The sequence below is a fragment of the Fulmarus glacialis genome, unplaced genomic scaffold, assembly GCF_000690835.1.
Source record: "Fulmarus glacialis isolate BGI_N327 unplaced genomic scaffold, ASM69083v1 Scaffold45302, whole genome shotgun sequence".
NCBI classification, from domain to species: domain Eukaryota; kingdom Metazoa; phylum Chordata; class Aves; order Procellariiformes; family Procellariidae; genus Fulmarus; species Fulmarus glacialis.
This window is the reverse complement of record NW_009200609.1, coordinates 1,032-18,066: the sequence shown is the minus strand read 5'-3', so window position 1 is coordinate 18,066 and position 17,035 is coordinate 1,032. Positions and strand designations below refer to the sequence as shown.

Here is a 17,035-nt window from a genome sequence, read left to right as displayed (position 1 = left end):
AATAAAAGTGATTAACTTAGCTGAATGTCATTCAGGTACTTCAAATTATAAGAAGCTCAGAACAAGTAATACTTTTTATTTACTTCAGTTTCAGCCTAAATCTCTCATTGATTACCTACTGCTAGAATGCCACAAAAAGTAATGGTTCATTAACTGAGAAAAAACCCCATACCTATGTCAAAGATATAAGCATCACCAAATCAGCTGAGCTAGCCAGAACAACATGGGTTCTATAAGGATTAATCACCAGTACTTCCAGCCACATTTTACCACTAGAAGCAGTGTTTGTGACATTCCCATAGATCTCACAGAGTTGTAAGAAAATGTAAAGTAAGGAAGAAAGGTTTTAAGACTGTCTTCACTTCAAGTCAATGATGTCTTCATCATATAAAGAAATCAGCTGAAATGGACAGCTAGATGGTGAGCTCTCCTCCCTGTTTGCTAAAGTATCGGGATCTGAACTAGTGGAAAGGTGACGTCCTTCAGAATAGCTTTCAAAAGAGCTTGAGATTATCCTGTAAAGAGGAAGACAAAAGTTACTAAAAAAAATACACAGATCAGGGCAAGTAGGATCAATGGCTATTTCTAGATTCAATCAAGTTATCCTAAAGACAGAGACAGACCATTAAAACTGAGTTTCTCTCTGTTTTACTCTACTGAAAATCATCAAAAGGCAATGTTAATGAAGCCCCCCATCCAAATAATTTCCGAATAGTGAAATAAATAAAATATGGTTTTACATTGCAGCAGATTTTTTGTTTATTTTGTTAATCTCTGTCTAGCGTATCTTGGCTGAATTCTGCCACAGCTCTACACAAACATAGTGAAAACAAGAGAATGGCAGTGGGGTCAGGTAAGCAGAGCCAAACAGACAAATGCTATGGTGTTTCTTCACAAAATTTATTCTGGAAATAGCAACACAAGAGCATACGAAGAAAACAGCAAGCAAGCCTGCACAGTGCAGATCTAGTAGTCCGAATCCTAATGACAGGCTCAACTGCAAAATCCCATTTAGTCTTGCTTTGCTCATTAACATGTCTTTAGCAGGAAGTATAATCATTTCAGGACTTAAGAGTATTCAGATACTCTAACAAATACATTAGCATGAAATTCACATTGGTATACAAAGTAAGCCCCATGCCAACTTGAAAAACAATCAATTCTGAAAATACTTACAGTCTAACGTAGGTTGTTTTCTAAAGCCAGTATATTTACCTGTCACTACTAGTTGATCTTACTGCTCCCTGCTTGGGGTCTGACTGTCTTCGAGGAACTTTTTTTTGCTTCTGTGCACTTTCTGTCTTGGGTATAGGCTCATCCAAGAGGCCTCAATAAAGGAATATAAGACTTAATACTCTCAACAGAAAATAAAGCATTCGTGAAAGTGTTAAGGTATCTGTCACTGGTTCCCATTATTAACCAAGTATCTTCTATCTGGCTTAGAATATGGTCACCTTATATGTGATCAGATGCTGGCTAAACTATTTGCAAATAATGTTTTCTCACAGTTTCATTTGTTTGTTTATACTACTTACTTATGAATACTGGTTGCATGTTACAAATCTGACTGTGGTGGTCCAAAAGATTAGAAATTATATATATGGCAATTGATAAGTACACCGAAGAATGAGGAGAGTTTACCCAGCAATTCTTTACGTGTTCTGCTTGCAATTTCTTTAATTTCCATACGAGATAAGGATAGCGAGTGAGTAACTGGAAGAGAGGCAATGCCACTGGATGTTGTAGTAGTGATGACCTTGGGAGCCAAAGGTGACTTCAGAGGTCGTTCAATGCTTCGCCCAACCAGATTACTGAGAGGAATTTTGTACAGGTTTTTGCATGGAACTTCACCTGAAACACAGAAGGAAAAAAGAATGTTACACTGTCACAATAGAATCACTTCTTAATACTTCCAAACGAAAAGTTATACAAAAAAGTACACAGAAAAGTTACACTCGTTTGTGTATACCCAAATAACAAAGATCTTTCTTGCCTAGAGATCTTTCAATATAAATAGGCTAGGAGGAGGAAGAAATACAACCACATCGTGCAGACTTGCAATTTGACTTAGAGAGAAAAAGAAGACTGACTCTTGGTGATGTGATGAATCAGCAGTGGAACCAGGAAGTAAATTTACATGTCCTGAGGCTGATATTCTGACTATTACACCATGACTCTGCACTCTGTACAATATTCCCCATGTATTTTAACATGTTGCAAGTATATTGGAGCCTGGATCCCAAGTGGTTTAAATTATGGCTCCTCTTCTTAGGTCACATAAAATACCACGTTTTCCTAATTCCTGGGGGGGCGGGGGGAACTTACCATCAAATAGCACTGCCTTTTAAAAACTGAAATTGTGATTCCTTTCTCCTTTCCCCTTCTGCCAACAGTACAGCAGCAGATTTAAGTGAGGAAGATATACATACATTTTGCATTATCTAGTTAATGTTTCTTTGTTTCTCCAATATTGTTCTCCTATAGACCGATTGTTCACAGATCATGTTACACTAAATTGACTCTGCAAACTCTTTTGAGGCTAGAACTTCTTCTTTCTTTTGGTTTACAAAAGAGCTTTAACCATCCAGTGGTAGTTTAGCTTTTCTTAAATGAAAGGAATGCTGTATGTGAAATCTCAAGTTTTCCCACCATTTTACACCTCTTTTTGCATTATTAATCTTGGCCATATTGCCAAAGGTTCATCAAGCTACTGAAGCTTAATTCTTCCCCTCCTACAGAAATGATTTCTTCAAAACAGTGCTACCATGCATTCAGAAGAGATACTATGGGGCAAAAGCTCAGCCAGGTGCTTCGTATCTGTGGATAAACAGAAAATCTTTATCTTCCAGACTCTAACCTAGGAACTCAAAATCTTTAACCTGATCAATTTCATCTTACTAAAAGATCAGCTCCACTGAGGTGTGATAGCTGTTGAGATCATTATTCAAGCTGCCTGGAAACCATGTTACCTTCTGGAGAAGAAAGAGGACATTCTGGCATTTCATAAGCTGTCGGTGTTTGAGGAGAACTCCTTGAACTCATTTCCTTAGAGCTGCTGTCAGATGATCCACCTACTGCAGCAGTAGCTTTAAAATAAATATCTGACTGAAATGACAAATAACTCATCATTAGTACAGTGAGACTTTCTTAATAAGAGCCCAAATGTTTGTCCACTATGTTCTATTGCCACTATTGCTGTATTGCCACTAAATCAACTAGGGTTGGTCATGGAAAGGTTATCCCACTGTAAGCAGAGGGAACATCTGTGATGTTGAGGATAGCATTGCCCCATAAACAGTCAAGTATCTCAGATCTGCATTACTGTGCACAATAAAGGACAGTGAGATCAGTTCTGATTCTCTTTGTACTTGATATCAACTAAGAGCACACAGATGAACAGTTACCACAGATCAAGTAGCACATGTTTCAGTTTTGGTTTGTTTGGGTTTTGGCTGCAGCAACTTTTCATGTGAATTAGATCCCAACGTATTACAGAAATAGTCAAACATGATTTTCCTGTGTCTTACCCTTGATGCTACAAGTTGAAGCTCAGGCACAACTGCTGTGTGGACTAAGTTCCCATTCACCACTAATCGGATCTCAATGGAATCAGTAGTGAAGGCAAGGATATAAGGGAAAGCACACACTGCAATGAAACAAAAATTATTTTGCAAGGAAAAATGGTTAATGTAAATGTTTCTTGGATACTCCATGAAAACTGTTCTTGAGTATCTGACCTCTTCTGGCATCTCCCTTTGCTATGAAAAGGGTTGTCTAACATAGTGATGGATATTGAGCTACATCAAGCCTGAAGAAAACGTCACTCTCCATGCCTGGCAGAACGTAGACTGAATGGAAAATGAAAAACAGAAAAAAGAGGAAAAAAAGTTCAGCAAAGGAAGAACTTGGCACCAAGGCTCCACTTTTTAAAATTATCATATGCAGAAACTTAGCTAAAGTGGCATCATGAATGTAACATGCTTATTCGTAGCACACATACTGTTATTCCACTAACAGCCAAGTGCAAGCCTAAATAGTAAAACAGCCATCTAGTAAAAAGAGATATTTTCTTACCAACTGCATAAGGAACTTGATTCCAGCTGAAGTGGAAGTCATAAGCTGATGGTTGGATCAGTGGGGAACCTCCATTGAAAGGATATACTTTTCTGTATTGGCAAACATCTGTAAGAAAAAAGAAGCATCCACCACCTTACACTGCAAGTGACAAACACCAACTTTATAGGCAGATTTTGCAGAAGTGTGGGCATTATATACATAATCGAACATTTATGTAAAGTCCCTCTATATCTAAACAGATAAGGGAAATGTGCTTCCTCTGTGAACACTGCATCTGAAAGATCAAAATAAAAGACCTACATTTTAATAAGTTGTCGTATTTCACAAAGTAAGTATTACTCCGTTTCAACAGTTATCAGTTCCTTACCCTGTCTATGGATAGAGGAATAGGTAAGAAAAATTCAGTGTCAGCAGAACTGTACCTCTCTGCCCTTCAAGCAGCCATATGCTAGCAAGTTTACATTCTTTGAAGACTGTTAATACATATGGGATATTACAGATACCAAGATTTTATTAATCCTGTAACTTGTGAACCTACTTCTTAGCTGCTGTAAGTCCACTGATTCTGAAATTAATGAGTCAGACATGAATGTTGGCTTATACAGTTTCTTACTGGTAATGCAATTTGAATTTTTATTTTGATGGATCTAGATAATGGGGAACTTAACCTTCCACAACCATCAGATTTTTCTTCAAAAACATGCACTAGTGCTCATCAAACACCTATTAAAGTTCAGGACTTGAGAAGTCATATCAGCAAACAATAAGAAAGCTTAAAGATGAGATGCAATTGCAATCATCTTTTTTTCTCGAAAAGCTTGTATGAGTGCACTGGGGCTCTAGATAAACATCTATGACCCTCTCAAATACGTGCTGCTTCCAGCTCTTTTCTATTTTTTAAGCAAAATTCTATTTTTTTCCCGTAATTGATGTCTTTAGACTGAATCAGAAATGTATTACAGGTCTTTTTCTAAATGCAAGCTTATGACACTGCCAAATCCTGTGTTTTCATATTTGTTCTATAATGACAGACACTTTCAGAATTATAAAACTCTCTAAAGAAAAATGTAGATTTCCCTGTGACACCATCCTAGAAATAGGAATTCAAGTTGCTGCAAGCCTTTGCAACACCTTTATTGTAACTTTAAGATCAGCTAAGTTTGCTAGCTTTGGCTCAGTGATGGGTCTACTAGAGGGGAACTGATACCATGCAGAAGTACAGGTGGGAATTCACTATGCTCTGTCAGACAGCTTTTTAGTTCTGAAGCAGTGCTAAGCGAACCAGAACCAGGTAGGACCTGGCAAGCTATCAGAACCAGTAAGGCCTCACAGAGCATAGAAAGACACAGTTTAGAGACACTTAAAACTTGCTCTGTCGTACCGATCTGATAGCCAGTGCTGGAACATACGTGTATTTATCCTGTCTCCATCAATGTTCACTTTGGAGAGACAAACAGGACATGGCTTCTGCAACACAGAAAGCCATGCCTTGTCCTTCAGCATTGCCTCATGAAGCCTGCTGCATGCTAAGAGCTTCTATTTTCATGAGGATCAGAAGAAAAAGTACCTGTGTACTGCAGAGAAGAGCATATGTGTGTTTTATAAAAGGCCGTTTTATAAAAGGAGATTGAGAGAATTACAATGAAATAATGCAACAGTGCCAAGAAGTAGGTGGAAGAAAAAGCACAAAGACAGAATGGGACAGCACACAGAGGAAAAAGGGGTCGAATGCTAAATTGCCTTGAAAACACCCAGTAAGTATGTAACTACCTAAAGAATGAGCTAGATCTGAAGAAACAGGACTTTTGTGAGTAAGGTGGTTAACATCTATAAAAATATAGATACATATTTATATACCTGAAATTAAAACCTAACAGCTAGTATGTCTAAATTCAACATACCCTGCAATAAAGTAGTACTTAAATTGCTAGTCTCTCTAATACGCATTTAAATTCAAAAGAACATATATTGAAAAGCTTTCCATGAAACACTGAAATTTATTTTAAAATACAGACCTAGACTCCAATGAAAAAAAGAATTACATATGCAGATTGAGGTGTTACCGTTTTCGGTCTTCCCTAAATACTTACAGTTATAACACAACAGTAGGCCAGCTTCACCATCTTCATATACATCAATAGCTGTAACAAAATTAACCTGCAATGATAATGGAAAAGGGTAATGAACAGGCAGAGGATACTGAGGTTATTACAACCAGGTTTTGACTAACAAGCAATACAATCAGTTGGGGGAGTGCACAACTACAGATAAAAGAGAAAAGAAAAAAAAAAAAAAAAAGAAGTAATTTTTCAAATGCAGCCTCTTTTGTGATTAATTTTCAGGATGTTCTCAGGATGGAAATCAATTTCTTTTGTATTCAGTTCTGTACAGTACTGAATATTCAATACCACACCCACAGCATAAAGCAATAAAAACTTACATAATGTATTTGGCCAATACAAATTTTGGGAAATGAGGTGATTTCAGGCCAGCTGTGAATCAACATGATATGCTAAAAATAACAATTCTTTTCAAAAAGTGAAATCCAAAAAGCTCCATTGCACATCGTGACTAGCAGAAAGATCAGATGCACCAATTACTGGTTCAAAACTATTAACACTTACAGAGGTCAATAGGGATCTACTTAAGGATTACTGAATAGGCTGAATTTAGAAACTGAGAACCAACGCTGGATAAACCACAGTATTTTTTATGTAGCATAGGCTACATAAATTCTCATATTTCGATTCTGTATTTGTCTTTCACAGTTGGATTAAAAAACCCAGAACAGCCATAAAAAGTAGGGTCTCTGTTCAGGAAATGAGACCTTACTAGTGAAATACATAAGGTAAGATTAGACAAATACTTCCCAGACCACAACATTTACTATTTGGACAGGGAGAGGGGTTGGAGACCAATTCCATGAACAGCTGTTCTTTGACATTCCTTTGTACAATAAGCTAGATATTCACCTCTTGACTTAAGATTACAGTATAGGTCAAGAACTGTTAAACAGACTTGGAAGTATATATATCTATACCAAACACATTTTGACCCATCCTTTGTAGTGACTGAAAGCCACTTCTGCTCTGTTACCCGTGGAAGTAATTTGGTGTCCCATTTCAACATCATAAAAATCACTGGCTCAGCTCATATTAATTGTCTGCTTTGTTTGTGTTCTCAAAGGAAATAAGAATTCCTGGGGAGAAGAGGAACAGGGGGGTGGGGGTGGTGTACTTCTCCATCCCCATTCTTTACTTGTAGTTCCTCCTCATCCAGATTAAACCAGATTTCCAGTGCTGTAGAGAAGCTTACACTGTATCGCCCATGCTAGGAGTACCAAACCTCTTCATCATCAGATCGGAATAGAAATACAGACGATTTAAAAAGAAAATAACCTATCAACAAGAACCATCAAATTAAAAGAGTAGTCCCTTATCTCATTATGAGGAAGGGAGTCAGTTAAAAACAACAAAAAAAGATTAACTGTGCAAAATCTTCCTTTTTTTTTTGTCTAAAGCTGTACATCCACATCCATATTTAAAAACAATTACAATTATCTGATTTTCAGAGATGTTGAAGATCATTATCTTCCCAGCAGCAGGAAATACTGGAGCTCTTTTCTGAAAATCGTGACATGTGCTTAAATCCCAGCCCTATGTCCTAGTTAGAAAGATTCAGTTAATTTATTAGTTTACTGGGCAGCAGTTTCTTGAATAGAACTAAAAGCTACATGTAAATATTTTAGACTTAGTACATGCAAACAAGCAAATCTGAATGAGATACTGGTGGCCAACAACTGAATTTATTTTGCTGCAATTTCTTAAACAATAAAACATTGACACCACAAAGAAAAAGCAAAAAGCAAACTATTGACTAAGAAAGGAGAAAAATTAATTTATGCAGACAGCAATATTCCAGAGCCTGAAACACAGGCTCTTTCCTAATGTGTCATACCTTATAACTACCTCTCTTGGGAGTGATTATTATCACATAACCCAAAAGGAACAAATATCTCAGAGTGCCCTAAAGCAGAGGTTATAGAAGTGAAAAGTAAGAGACGTGAGGGTCTCCATAAATTACACTCCCAGGAGGTCAGCACAGGATGCACTAAGTCTGCAAGAAATTATGTTCAGTGTGGTTCTGCAAGAAAATAATTTCAACGATGAAAACTTACCTTGTTTGTTTCAACATGATGTAATCTATAGGACTCCCCAGTACTCTCATTAACTAAATCAAACTGATGCCGATACGCTACACAGATCATATTGTCACTGTCTCCAGTAGGTCCATCCACCAGCGTCATAACCACTGGAGGGTCAGAAAGGCATATTTCCTATAATGCAAATAATAGAATTATTCTCTTTTTCAAGCTCCTACTGTGGGTGCCGTAGGTACTCCATGAATTTAAAGGGATGTGCTCTAAGCACAGAAACATGATAAAGAACAAGCAGAAACTTAATTAAAAAAACTGAAAGATTTCTTTGGCAGATATATGATGGAACTCCATCATATGGCTTCTCACTTTTATTTGTCTGGAGGTTCAGGAAGATAAAAAAGCATGCTCTTTGTCTTCTGCCCCCGCCCCCCCTGGCCCCCAGAATAGCTGAGTGCTGCCCAGTCTGTTAAGGTAATTAGTGATTAGATTACACATACCCGGATGTACTGGAACTCCTCTACTGGAGATTCAGATAACGATAGCAGAGAGCTGCTGGTTAAACTGTTGCATGGATTATATTTCTTTGTGACGAGAAGTAGTTTGTTCCGAATAGCGACAACAATCCTCAGTTCACTGCCATGGTGAGTATTAATGGCATACAAATGGCAGCCTGAGGAAATAATGTTCTTGTAAGTGTCTGGGGTAGGGTCTGCTTTTTTTGTTCTGTATTTGTATGATGATTAGTACAATGGGGCTCTGATGCATGACTTAGCAACACATAATTACAAACCTCCCAAGAGGACAACATTAACTTCTAGAAAAAGACAAAAGGCTATGACTCTTTTGAAAACTATTTTTCCCCTTACTCCTTTGCAAGTAAAGACTAAATACACGTATTTTCACTGTTCTGCAGGTTCCAGCTTTCCAAAGCAGCTTGCTTCTGAAGACCAGAAAATGCTTATGTCTACTAAAATAATTGGGAATGCCCAAACTAATCTAAGCACTACTATTTAACAGAGATTTGCCAGTGTTCCTCCACCTTAAAATGCCCTTTATTTCAGTCTCACATCCCTGCAAAATTCTTCTCATACCCCGCAATCCTGAAAGCAATATATCTATTTTTCTCTAGAGCTTTTAATCAGTAGTGATTGCCAAGTAACATGGTATTTTCACAAAGTTCTAAAATGTCGTTCTTGACTATAACAGACTTATTTTCACATATAAGCTTAACAAACTTTGAATTGACTGTCCAGAGAAAAAACTAAAGGTGAATACCTACAACTGCCTCAAGGGAGCTAATAAGCCCCTGGTAACTACAGGCATCATCCCACAGTGGATGTTTTAACGCAGGATAATAAAATCACCTTTTGTTCTCTCCAGTTTATTTTCTCGGCAGTCGTATTTGCTTCTTATCATTTGCTTTGTTTCTATATCTTTTTGGACAGCACTGAGTCTGAAGACAAGGAGACGAGAGTCCTTCCCTGAAGGATGAAAAGAGCCAAGAAACAAGAATTTTAAAAAGAGATGGTGGTAGTTTGAAATTAATACTTCCAAAGAGAAGCAGCACCTAACAAACAGAGCAAAGATACATAAAGCATACTGCTTCTCTGGGGATGAGCCACAGCGTCATACAAGACTGCTTATGAACTCTCTAGGCTTTACAATTCTAGCAACCAACCCCTTCAGTTCAGTAGCTGAGCTTCCCATCAGGTGGTGCTGCAGCAAAGAATGATATAAGAGCTTGAAAACAGTGAAAGGTACACTATTTAGCAAATATACAAAATTTCGCAAGATAGCGAAAATATAATAGAATAAACTACAGGGCAAGAGTAAAAGGGTTAACTTAAAAGCTTGAACTATCCAGCTGAGCAGCTGACAACTGGATCCTTAACAGAGTTTGAAACCCTTCAGGATGCAGACTGATTTTTGCTTATCAGTTCTTCAAAGGTAGGCAAGTTAGGTTCAAGGCATATTCCAACTGCAAAAATAATACAGTATCTACTTCCATGGCTAAATCGTTTGCCACAAAGATAGATATGAGTGGAATTTACAACCCCTAAATTTAAAACAAATACATAAATGATGCACTACTACTTGCGGTTGGCAAATAAGCGACTTAAGAGTAGTTTCTTAGATAAGAAACCAAGTTTCTTAAAATGCAAGCAAGGCAAGATTTTCTGACAAAGGTGGACTCTTTTACTAGACTAGCTGGTATGGCTGGAAAAACTAAGCATGCTTTCTTAATATATAGTTGGTGTGGATCCCACCATAAAGGCAAAAGCAAAATCATGGGTGCTGCCTTCAATTCTGAGAGTACAGCAACATGAACCAGGACATCCAGCCCTTGCACAACCTTTTCCCATAGCAAGTGTAAAAGAAGAGAAGATGCAATGCTTCCTTAAGTCTGCCACAGTTTGAAACATTGAGTAAATCTGACTCAGAGAGCAAATTCTTACTGTCAACACTGACAAAAGGAAAATAAAATATATACAATCCCTCTCTTTTCAAGAATGTGTGCACACAAGAATCTGCGCTTCCATGAACGAGTTCATGGAAGAAGAATGGCAAGCAACATTCACACCCTTTTGGAGGGAAGGCCAAAAAGCATGAGCTAAGTCAAATTTTCAAGGACAGTATTACTGCTCTCATCAATTCAGTCTCTCTTTGGACTTACTCCTGCCTTTGGTGTTCAGTTAGTTATTCCAAACATAACAACCTGAAGAATCCGGCATCAGAATCCAGCAAATTCCTCAAACAAGCAAAGATCGTAAATACAGTTTTCTGTGGTGGGGACAAATCTTATTAGTCAGACAAACATCAAGGCATAGAAAACACACATCTTATGTTTGCAATGTCAAACAAGTTGCCAAAAGATAAACTATGCTGTAGATTTACAGCGAATCAACTAGTCCATGCTTCAAGCCCTGGTAATACTAGGATGTTCTTTTCTAAAGTCTTTTTCCCTTTGATGAGTAAGGCTGCCTATAAGATGTTTCCCACTCTATCCGAGAATCTCCCTGGCTTCTCTGAAACCATCCTTGCCCATGGCACTTGACCAGCTAACATCTTCCATGCTAGATGCACTAATTTTGGGCCTGGCTAGTGATGATCATCTGATAGTGACAGGGCAAAATCTGAGCTAGATAGCAGAAGAGGCAACTGAATGGGCCTCTGTAGCAATCTGTAATCCAAAATTTTCTCAGTAAACGAGAGTAACTTCTGATAGCATCCCACAGGACTAGGGAAATCAACACAAAACCATACAGGAGGCTCTGATTTCACTTCAGAAAAGGCATAAGGCAGAGTCAGTATTAGAAATACGACTTGGTGAACATTGTATGATGAGAATTTTCTGTTAACTGAGTACTAGCCCTGTCATCAACCTTTGCAATAACTGCTTATGATTGCTTATGATTATGCGATAAACACTCAGAAAGTCTCACAGTTTGTTGCCAATTCTTGGAAAGTGGAAATTATAATCCCGTGCCCAAAACTGGACAGCTGTGGTTGCTGCCTAGCAGCTAATTGATCATTTTTGTTAATCTAAAGTCTTTCACAAGTTTGTGGCATCTTTATTTAGGAAAGGAATCAAGAGTGGTTCTCAAATTCATGGAACATTTTGATGCTGTGAAATGAGAAATGTAATCAAGGACTTGCATGTTCACCCACTGTTTTACAACTACTGCACAATTCTTGGTGCTGCATATGAGTGTTTTCAAACACCATTACATACATAAAAACCTACACATGACCAAACACCTTAAATGCTCTTCCATTTCTACCAACTTTGATTTTAAGTTAAAGCAGCTATTGACACAACCTGAAGGAAGGCCATCTTTCCTGATCTAGAATCAGTGTATTTCTTATGACTACCATCACTTGCACTGAGATCAGAGATGGTTTTTAGTGCAGCCATTCAAGACTGACAAAAGTTTATTCTGAATCTAGTACCATTTTCTCCCAGATTCTGCCTCTGATTAAGCAGCTGCTCCTCCAGTGATAACTGCAGTGTTCAGTCTTCGTACCTGAGCTACTATTTCAGCTCAATATTTTACAAACATTCTTGGTGATGCAGACAATTCCGAAACACTACAACTGTGTACCCACAGCAAAACTCAAGAACTTTTTCTGGCCAACCTGAATGTCTGCATTCTTCAAATCAAGAAATGGTTGTAAACAGGCAACGTAGGTGGGAGCAAGTATTACCACCTAAATTAAGCGCTGTTATTTTTGGAGGTTATGCCAAATTTCAGAAGACCTTTTATGCTTCCATCAAACATGCCATATTTACATCTGTGAAGATGTTATGTGCGTGCAGCAAAGAATAACACATATGATAACTTCTTTCCCAGGCAGGCATTTCACTATGAAGGCAGAACAATGACCACTGCCTTCACTGAAATCGGTTTGATATGCTTTTAAAAAGGAATTGGGGTTTTAATCCCCATGGTCCATGAGATGTGTACCCCACAGCTGACAGTAAGCCTGCCTTTCAGCAGACATAAATCTTCACCTTTCCTTGTTGTTTAAAATAGCTCTGGTTCTTTGACCGGTGTGTCCTCTAGGATGCATCACTCTTTCACAATACTAGTTCTTTTGCAGATGTTCCAAACAACCCCACTGTAGTGTTAGATTTATCTGGGGCTGCCTATAAAAGTGACCATCATCCAAACTTTTTCAGTTTTTCTTAACCTCCTACAGACTTGATTCTTCCAAGCGAAGCAGCTCTTCCTCATCCCCCCTCACCCTCGTGTCTAGGCATTTCACAAAATTAAGCTGGAACAAAACAAAAACAAAACAAAAATGTGTGTGGAGGACAAAACAGATCCATTTCTGTGCCTTGCCTCTCATTACTAAGACAAATTTAACCATCAGATGTCCCAAACAATCCCACTGCAGTGTTAGATTTAATTGCATCTGCATTAGAACCGAGGCCATTGTTACCAAAGCAATTTGTGCTGCCGTCATTGATACCTGCTGTATTGGTGCCTTCTTCAACGCCTCCTCTTGGAATGTTGATGTGAATAAGCTCTTTCTGATAGTTAAGCTTATAAAGTTAACCTTGTAGCATATAACATTTTACCCTCAAAACCCACAAAGCCTTTGAACCCAGTTTATGAGCCCAGTATGAGCACGCTTTTGCTCATCTAACTCATTATTTCTCTCATTTTTGCTGCTGAGGTGTAGTCTGAAAATGAAAGGCAAGTATGATTTTTCTTCCATCCCAGATCTTAATTTCAATATGGTATGCAAATACAAAATAGGAGGCCAGAATTCTAGCAAGTATGAAAGAACTTTCTCCTAAATGCTTCAGAAAGTATCCATATCAAGAGTTAGAAATCTCTGCAATTTTTTACCTGAGTAAGACTTTATCAGACTATGTTTGAAGTGTCATGAATTGATGCTGGTAATACCTTGTTCTGTTACCTCAAAATGCTTGCTTATATCTCTCTCTTCAGGTTTAACAAAACAGTACAATGTTTTGACAATTAAATGTAATAATCTTTTCTAGAAGCTTCAGAAACTAAGCTTCAGATACAACCTCCCTTTTCAGATCTTCAGAAACGTCACCCACCCTCCAGGTGTCTTGAAAAAGAACTCCAAGTGGCTCTCAGGTAGTTTCAGACAGTTCTGTAAGGTCCCAGGGTGAATTTCATCAGGTGCAGCCAAATTGGGCAACTCCCAATGATACAAAAGGAACCATGTTCTACCCTAAGTTTGGGTAAATGTAACTTCAGCCAATACTGAGCAGACAGGCATAATGTGGTAAAAAACAATAAAACAATCATATTTATAATTCTTTTTTCTGTGTTACACATAAAGATCCTGTTCTTGCTTTGCTCACTTTATGAAATTCCATCACAGACTACTGGGTAAAAAGTACCTCATTGAAAAAGTGCACATTTTATGCACATTTAATGCTTCCAAATGAGGCTAAAAAGGAAACATTGTCAGTCCAAACAAGATTTATAGAAAATTATATTTTCTTTTATACCAGAACCTTCATGAAAATACATTCTATAGCTCTAGGATATGGTGACAGTTAACAGAATACATACCAATAAAACACATTTGGTAAAACAGTAACAGCATAAGTAATTTCCCCCACATTTTTGTGCAACTGAATAAACATATAATTCAGTCAAGGAGATTTCCAAAGAGTGTCAAATTCTAACAGTGGCTGAAGAAAGACCATATGACCAGTTTCAGACTTGCCTTGAAGGAAGCATGAATGAGCATTTAGGCATTTTAGAATGCCCAGCCTTTTAGAAAATAACAGCAGTTGCTGGATGTGCTCCCTTATTCTAAAATGAGGCATTTAATATACTTGCCACTGATAGGCACAATTGCCTCACAAGACATACATACCCAGCACTAGCCACATTCATATGGGAATCAAAGAACAGGGACCTCTCCTACCTTTGTCTGTTCGGGCAATCAAGAGATCCAGAGCTTCCAACACATGCATCTGCTTTATTTGGAGAGTTTTATCAAATACTTGCACTGACGGTTGACCATCTAAAAAAGAAACACACATATTTATTCAAAATCCTGCTAGTCACTGGTTTTGACCCATTTCTTTCTTGTAATAAAAGCCTCATTTTTTTCTTACAAAAATTAAAAAACCTGCACAAAGTTGCTATGTATACCACAGCATCATAGCCAATACTTCCTCATAGGAGAGTTTTATCATTGCCATGGATCAGATTACGCAACTGAAGCCTAAAAGGGACCTTCCTTTGGAAAGTTTGAGAATTATCACCGAGAACTAACTTCATTCCCTCAGTCCCACTGGCCTTATGTGGCACACAGAAGGTAAGGGGTCAAACTAGCAATATTGTTGTTATGGAAGAAGCAGGCTTTCATTGTCACATAAGCCTTTGGCTTCATGCTCATTATCATCAAGGGCTAAGAAATTCAGACAAGCCACTTAAACACTCCTTGAGCTTGGATGTGACTTCATAAGTCTTTTCAGATGGTCAAGAAAACAACATGTGAAATCTGCATTAAAACATTCAGAAATCTGCATTAACATTGGCTCCCCAATATGGCTTGATTCTGGTGCAGAAAGAATTTTTGCAACTAGGTTACATAAATGTAATAAATTCACTTGGATTGGTAACTATCCCTGTAGGTGAAGACCTACCAACACCTGAACAGAGCTTATGAACATACATTTTCAAGAAAATGGTCAGATACACAAAAATTGACACAAAAACACTGGATCATTTACTAACCATTTATTAACAAGATGCCAGCATCTGTAGAAACCAGCAAGGACTGGCCCCAAGAATCTGCACAGACAACCTCATGAGGAAAATTACTGCAGAAAGATTGAGATTCCCAAGGCTACGAAGTAACATAAGGGATACATATTAAGTACACTAAGAGAGATACAGATCATACAGACACAGAATGTGATGGACAATGCCAAGTAATAACATGTAAATGCTTTTGGCAGGATACATTTCCAAAGAATGTATTTTTTGAATTTGAAATATCAAAATTTAGTTAATTTTCTTGCAAAGAAAATACTCTCTGTATTAATTGGGTTTGGAGACTAATACGTGTAAGACACATTCCTGAAACACTGGAATTAAAACACATGCAGCAGATACACAGTGCAACCCTGGAAATACTCAATATGTAATTTATTTTAAAAAAACCAAACAAACCCACAACTATAGACTTAAAATGTATGTACCACCATGCATACGCAATTTGCTTACATTTTATGGCTCAGTTTGTGATGTTTAGTCACTAGCACGTGGTACAGTTAAAATTGCCTTTTTGCCAAACTGTTCTTTTGTTATGTGTTCTCTGTACTTACCTCCCAGAGTCTGCCCCTCCACCCCCAATTTAAATATTAGCTGAAGTCTGTGAAATTCTAGAAGCGCTTCTGAAGCTTCTGTATACAAGATGCATGCAGAAGAGCGTGGTTTGCATCTTTCACTCCCTAATGCCCTTGAACAAAATCTGGTACTACCGGAAATAAAAACACAACTGAATTTTGCTTTAAACTTGAAGCAGAAGTTAAAATAAAAGATGATTGTGTATGGATAATGGCATTTTCATCAAATGTTCTCAGATACAAAAATATCCACACTTGCTTTAACTTGAGAAGTGCTTCACCCTCCAGGGTCATCCTTTGTTAATTTTATATGGGCTACAGAATCACTTCGACACTATGCATTTCATCTTTGCTGCTACAGCATCTAATTACAAAAGTAAATAAACGGTATGCAGAACTAATACACAATGCCATACTCGACAGCATTTAATTTTTTCATAACTCTCCTCAGACTGACGGGTTCACTCACCTCCTTTTTACAAAAGCTTGTGGTTGCCAAGTTAGTTGTGACATCCCCTTTCACAGTGGTTTTCAATTTCAATGCCTAATAAAATTGAATTTTTGTCAGCAATATCCAAGCTAAAGACTATAAAGAAAGGACAATTTAGGACTACAAAGTAACTCCAGTTTGGAATTCCTATCACAATTTAAGTAATTAGGAAAGAAGCAGAATTCTGTATATCCTGAACAAAGTCTGCATGAATCACTAGAGAGCTGCTAGATACCTTCTCAGCCAAAACATATGTTGGTTGGGTTTATTTGTTTTGTTTGTTTGTTTTTTAAATGGAAACTCAAAATCAGAAAAGAAGTGTCAAAAATAATAACAGAGAAAAGCTTCCACCTCAAATCATACAAGCTAGTCATCTACACAATTCATTCTATAAGCTACCTGGATAGAGGATCCTTTTATCAATTACACAAGTTGGCCTTTCACTTGCATAAAAAAC

The 17,035-nt window shown here is 37.6% G+C and overlaps 1 protein-coding gene across 1 annotated transcript; it reads right to left on the bottom strand.

Moving 5' to 3' along the window:
* GARNL3 (GTPase activating Rap/RanGAP domain-like 3) lies at positions 1-16,632 on the bottom strand (the record flags this gene model as incomplete). Its single annotated transcript, XM_009573662.1, has 13 exons — positions 1-515; positions 1,216-1,327; positions 1,642-1,851; positions 2,970-3,105; positions 3,528-3,646; positions 4,075-4,182; positions 6,168-6,234; positions 8,255-8,413; positions 8,734-8,906; positions 9,601-9,717; positions 14,657-14,755; positions 15,475-15,586; positions 16,558-16,632. Coding segments are annotated over 13 exons (1,644 nt in total), but the record flags the coding sequence as incomplete, so codon positions are not given.
* Positions 16,633-17,035: the final 403 nt, after the last annotated feature.